We start from the raw sequence: 5,756 nt of genomic DNA on the forward strand, positions 1-5,756 counted from the left end.
TGTGAGATTTTATTCAATGGTGTGGGATTACTCACCTTTTTTTTTTCTGGTTATATATTAGCCAAAATTTAATAAAATTACTGGCCCTAAACTTTTTCTTAAATAAATAAAAATTAAGAACACATTTTACCCACGAATCACTCTTTTTAGGCTGCTGACCCCACTTCTCCTCTCAGTGACGAACACCTTCAAGGCCGACGATCATCGCCCATGCTCTTCTCCTGAACAAAGCCCAACGAAGAACAAACCGACAGAATTAGTCTTCTGATACCTAATAGAGAACTACAGCTGAAATTCTAGTTCGTCATTAACTCTTTACAGAACCACCCTTTCCATCCAGAGTTTGGAGATTCTTTGATATTTTAGAAAAAAATTTCCCAATCCTTCCATGTTGTATTTTATTAATTTTATAGATTTTTTTTCAATAATTTACTCAACTCTTTAAATTTGAATTGTTAATCATTTTTGTTTAATGATCCAATAATTTACCGTGTTTCATTATTGAAATTACCATGTTTAAATCAATTAAATATTTCATTTTCTTTGTTTAAACATAACACGTACTACATCCAGATTGGTTCCACAGCTTGTCCATCTTAGCCACCAATAAATAAGTGTCACTACATACGTCACCTATATATATATATACTCATCGCCAATAGACTGTATAAAACAATGATTTCCAAAAAAAAAAAAAAAAAAAAAAAAAAAACACTCAATAGTAGCATTGATACGGATTTAAAAGGATAAATAAGAAAATAAGGATTCAAACTGAATAAAAAGATACATTGAAATTAAAATAAGAACAAAAAAGATAAGTTGAAATCGAGTATAAAGAGAATCACTCTACTTCTACCCAATTTCTTGACGCAACAAGAAAGGGACTCCTCAACCTAACTTGTCAACGCTATGGTTTGGAAATTGATTCGAAGGGACTCCTCAACCTTCTAACCAATTCCCCGATGCAACAAGAGAGGGACTCCTCAACCTCAATTGTCCACACCATGGTTTCATCATGAAACCAAAAAAGGTTTAAAACCTCTAAATCATTCTATTCTCCGACTACAATAGCTAATGAGGTATTTATAACCTCTTATTAGGTTAAAACAAAGAAAACCCTAAAGCCCATAAACATAAGGCCCAATCTAGTAATTAAATAAACAAAAATAAAAATACATTAAATAACATATTCTAAAAATATAAACTAAAATATCTTCTAAATAACTCTTAAACTCTTCATATCACGAACATTTGAAGCACGTATCATTCTCCTCCTCTTCAAAAAAGATTCGTCCTCGAATCTTGTAGGTGGAAAAAAAAATAATATATGAAAAGGACAGTAATTATAAGGAAGATAATTTCTTTTTTTTTTGTTTTTTTCTTCTTTTTTTGTTTTTTTTTCACTTTATGTTTTTTTTTTAAATAATGAAACGCAAACGAAAACAAGAACACAAGAACAAAAAGAAAGACGCGACAAACACTGGACTTTTTTTTTTATGATAAAAGAAGAACAAATATAGATTAATAAAAATTAATCTAATACCTGAGCTCTGATACCAAATGATACGGATTTAAAAGGATAAATAAGAAAATAAGGATTCAAACTGAATAAAAAGATACATTGAAATTAAAATAAGAACAAAAAAGATAAGTTGAAATTGAGTACAAAGAGAATCACTCTACTTCTACCCAATTTCTTGACGCAACAAGAAAGGGACTCCTCAACCTAACTTGTCAACGCCATGGTTTGGAAATTGATTCGAAGGGACTCATCAACCTTCTAACCAATTCCCCGATGCAATAAGAGAGGGACTCCTCAACCTCAATTGTCCACACCATGGTTTCATCACGAAACCAAAAAAGGTTTAAAACCTCTAAATCATTCTATTCTCCGACTACAATAGCTAATGAGGTATTTATAACCTCTTATTAGGTTAAAACAAAGAAAACCCTAAAGCCCATAAACATAAGGCCCAATCTAGTAATTAAATAAACAAAAATCAAAATACATTAAATAACATATTCTAAAAATATAAACTAAAATATCTTCTAAATAACTCTTGAACTCTTCATATCACGAACATTTGAAGCACGTATCAAGCATACTTATTAAACATTGGTGTTATTTCATACAAATAACATTTTCTATCTTTAGGTTATGTGTTACTTATTAATTCGTCCATCTCCGTTTTCCTTTTGCCTTTTCTTTTTTAACCATTAAATATGACAAGGAGGCTCAAAACTCCCCAATCCTAAAATCGTCTCCGATCAATAATACAACACAACACAAGAAGCCAAAAAAAAAAAAAAAGAGAGAGAATGGGAGTAGTGGAAGAAGCTCATAACGTGAAGGTTGTGGGTTCAGGTACGAGGTTCATAGTTCTAGCTCACGGGTTTGGAACCGACCAATCTGTGTGGAAACACATAGTCCCTCAACTCGTAGACGAGTTCCGCGTGGTGCTGTACGACAACATGGGAGCCGGCACCACTAACCCCGAATACTTTGACTTTGGACGTTACTCCACTTTGCAAGGCTACGCCTATGACTTACTCGCCATTTTGGAGGAACTTCGCGTCTCTTCTTGTATCTTCGTTGGCCACTCCGTCTCTGCCATGATCGGAACTGTGGCTTCCATTTCTCGCCCCGATCTCTTCACCAAGATCATTATGGTCTCCGCTTCTCCTAGGTAAATTCATTCGGAACAATCAAGCTTTTTATTTTAATTTGTTGTTACATTAACAGCAATAAAATTTGAATCTAAAATTTTTTTGTATGTTACGTAAGCATCTGGCTATTATTAGGCCATTTCTAGTGATTTTGATCCACAATCAATACAATAACTGATTAATTAATATGAATTTACTTTAAGCTTAGTTGTTTGTGATTGTACGTTGATTAATAAATAATAGTGTTGTGTTAGTTGAGTTGACCTTCATTAATAACAAGAGCTGCCCATCCCTTCCTTTAGTTTCATGTGAAGTTCTGACAATGTTTTTTTTTTCTTCGAGTAAATGATCCACTCCCCCTTTTTTTTAATGTCTAAATGACACAGTATTTATAAAATATATTTTTTTTTAGTAAAACTAAAATAACATACACTTTAATTCATTTGACCAAAATATCATATATATATATATATATATATATATATATATATATATATGTAGAGGTTATAATTATAATAATAATAATAAATTTTATCATTTTTAATATTTTATCATAAAATATAACATGCTTTCAACTTGTTATAAAATATTTAATTTAAAGTTTTTATATATTGCATGATTATTAATGTAATCAATTTTATTTATTTTTAATATTTTATCATCAATCATGAAATATACAAATATTTTAAATTAAATATTTTTTGTAATAAGTAGCTAAAATATGTTATATTATGTGATAAAATATTAAAATAAGGCAAACTTATTACAACGATAATAAAGTTATTAATATTATTATTTACAGCAATCAAATAATTGTCACTAATTTATATATAATCATAATGATTATTTATACGTATTTTGGTAAAATGAACTAAAATTTACATTATTTTAATATTATACAAGAGTAAAGTGTATTTTTTTATAAATAAAAAAATATCATTTAAATATTTAGTAAAAAAAGAGTGTCAATTTTTTTTTCATAACTGTTACAAATTAAAATGTATTCAGTTATATATATCGACTTATGAGTTTTTTTCTTATAGAAAAATGATCAATGAAAAAGAGAGATTAATATTGTGTAAATATATTTTACACACCAACTTTAGTAGGCACTTAATTAGCGTTTTTTTAATTCAAGAGAAGAAAAGAAAGAATAAGTAGTGATGAGTGAGAATATATATGTATATATATAGGTACTAAGTTTCGTTGGTATGTAAACGATAAGTAGTTAGTACGTACTAGCATTATTATTGCAAAATAGTGTAGTAATAATAAATTTGAGATTAATTAAGATAATATTTTATACTTAATTAAGAAAAATAATATTAAAAATATAAAATTAGTTAAAATAATAAATATATCTTTTGTGTTAACTAAGACGTATAATATTTTTATGGATATTTATACTATTGAATCTCTCGTAATTCTCGTTATATACATTGGACATACATATTAAAAAAAAAATCCAGCATGTGACATCATTCTAACTTTTTAATATGGTTATGTGGTGTCTTTAATTTGTTTATTGTCTATCATATATATTGGGCTATTGTTAGGTATTTGAACGACGCGGATTACTTCGGGGGTTTCGAGCAGGAAGATCTGGACCAGTTATTTGACGCCATGGCGGCGAATTACAAAGCATGGTGTTCAGGTTTTGCTCCAATGGCCGTTGGAGGTGACATGGAATCCGTGGCGGTTCAAGAATTCAGCCGAACCCTGTTCAACATGAGGCCAGACATAGCTCTTAGTGTGTTGCAAACCATATTCCAAAGCGATATGAGACAAATTCTAAGTCTCGTTACCGTTCCATGTCATATAATACAAAGTAAGAGGGATCTCGCTGTTCCGGTGGTAGTGGCGGAATATCTGCACCAACACCTTGGCGGTAGCTCCATCGTCGAGCTCTTGTCTTCGGAAGGTCATTTGCCGCAGTTGAGTTCGCCGGATACCGTGATTCCTGTGCTGCTCAAGCATATTCATTACGATATTGCGACTTAATTTTGACACTAAATTGAATTGAATTGAAATGAAATTGGTGATGGTAGTGATTGGTGTTCTCCGATGACTATTCATTATTGAGATCGATAAACTTTGTTCTAATTTTTCAAGGTATCTCTAAATTCAGTAGGCTAAAGATTAGAATTTGGATTCTCTAAATTTTAGATTTTTACTTTAGAGGATAAAGTGAGATCTCTCACCATTGAATGCTTTCTCTCTCATGTTTTTTCTTGGTCCCACCTATGGAATAAATGATGATAGATCATACTTTATTTTCTAAAGTAAAATTTAAAATTTAGAGAATCAAAATCTTAAAGATTAATTTGCTGCGGCACTAAACTCCATTTAAGAGGTTGTCATTGGCCAATGAATTATTACATGAATAAAGTGGAATTCGAATCACGCACTTATTTAAACAAATTAGTAAACTAACCACTAGACCAACTCAATTTAATTAAAATATCATAAACTTGATTGAAAAGAAAACACACAAAATTGAATTGATACACAAGTGTACTTTATGTTCTGATTTTAATCATAAATTTTGATCATAACAAAATTCAAATTCGTTGTATATGCACAAATATAATGACTAAAAACTAATTCTTAAATATAACTAGATTAACTAATTTCTGTTAGGTTGGGAAAATATGGCGGGGAATCAGAAAAAAAAATATGGATAAATTAAAATGGCTTTTTGTTCATAGTTATTATTTATATAAATATGGATAATTTTCACTCCTTGAAAGTTTAAAAATGAAAATAATTCGTGTACATTTTCTACACAATTAAAGTGCAGACTAAAATAAATAAATTTAAAAAATGAAAGTGGAAGATAGTGAAAGTGAAAGGGAATCGCTTTTGGTTTCTGTCAGTTTCGTAAAGACACAAGGGAAATGGTGGCACACGCGTTTCCTCGCTGGTACTAGTATTGATTGATGTTTTGTGTATGCTTTATTGTTAAATATACTTACCAAAGTCCAAATCTAAAAGAGAAAGCATTGAGAGCTAATGTATTTAATGTATAATGTATTTAATAAAAGTTAAATTGAATAATTTAAAAATCAAATTTTTTAAATTAATTTTTC

At 29.8% G+C, this 5,756-nt stretch overlaps 1 protein-coding gene across 1 annotated transcript; it reads left to right on the top strand.

Annotated features, from left to right (window-relative positions):
- Positions 1 to 1,931: 1,931 nt before the first annotated feature.
- On the top strand, positions 1,932 to 4,770 carry LOC112720666 (karrikin insensitive 2 receptor CA). Its single transcript, XM_025771698.3, has 2 exons — positions 1,932 to 2,687; positions 4,224 to 4,770. The coding sequence occupies exons 1-2, from the start codon at positions 2,320 to 2,322 to the stop codon at positions 4,666 to 4,668; spliced, it is 813 nt and encodes a 270-aa protein (XP_025627483.1). The 5' UTR covers positions 1,932 to 2,319; the 3' UTR covers positions 4,669 to 4,770.
- The last annotated feature ends 986 nt before the right edge of the window (positions 4,771 to 5,756 follow it).

Source organism: Arachis hypogaea, chromosome 11 (assembly GCF_003086295.3).
Source record: "Arachis hypogaea cultivar Tifrunner chromosome 11, arahy.Tifrunner.gnm2.J5K5, whole genome shotgun sequence".
Lineage (NCBI taxonomy): Eukaryota > Viridiplantae > Streptophyta > Magnoliopsida > Fabales > Fabaceae > Arachis > Arachis hypogaea.

Bases quoted from the DNA above. Each gene is read 5' to 3' on its own strand.
- LOC112720666 (XM_025771698.3), top strand. From the start codon at position 2,320: ATGGGAGTAGTGGAAGAAGCTCATAACGTGAAGGTTGTGGGTTCAGGT. The intron at 2,688-4,223 runs GTAAATTCATTC...GGCTATTGTTAG, and splicing joins ATGGTCTCCGCTTCTCCTAG to GTATTTGAACGACGCGGATT.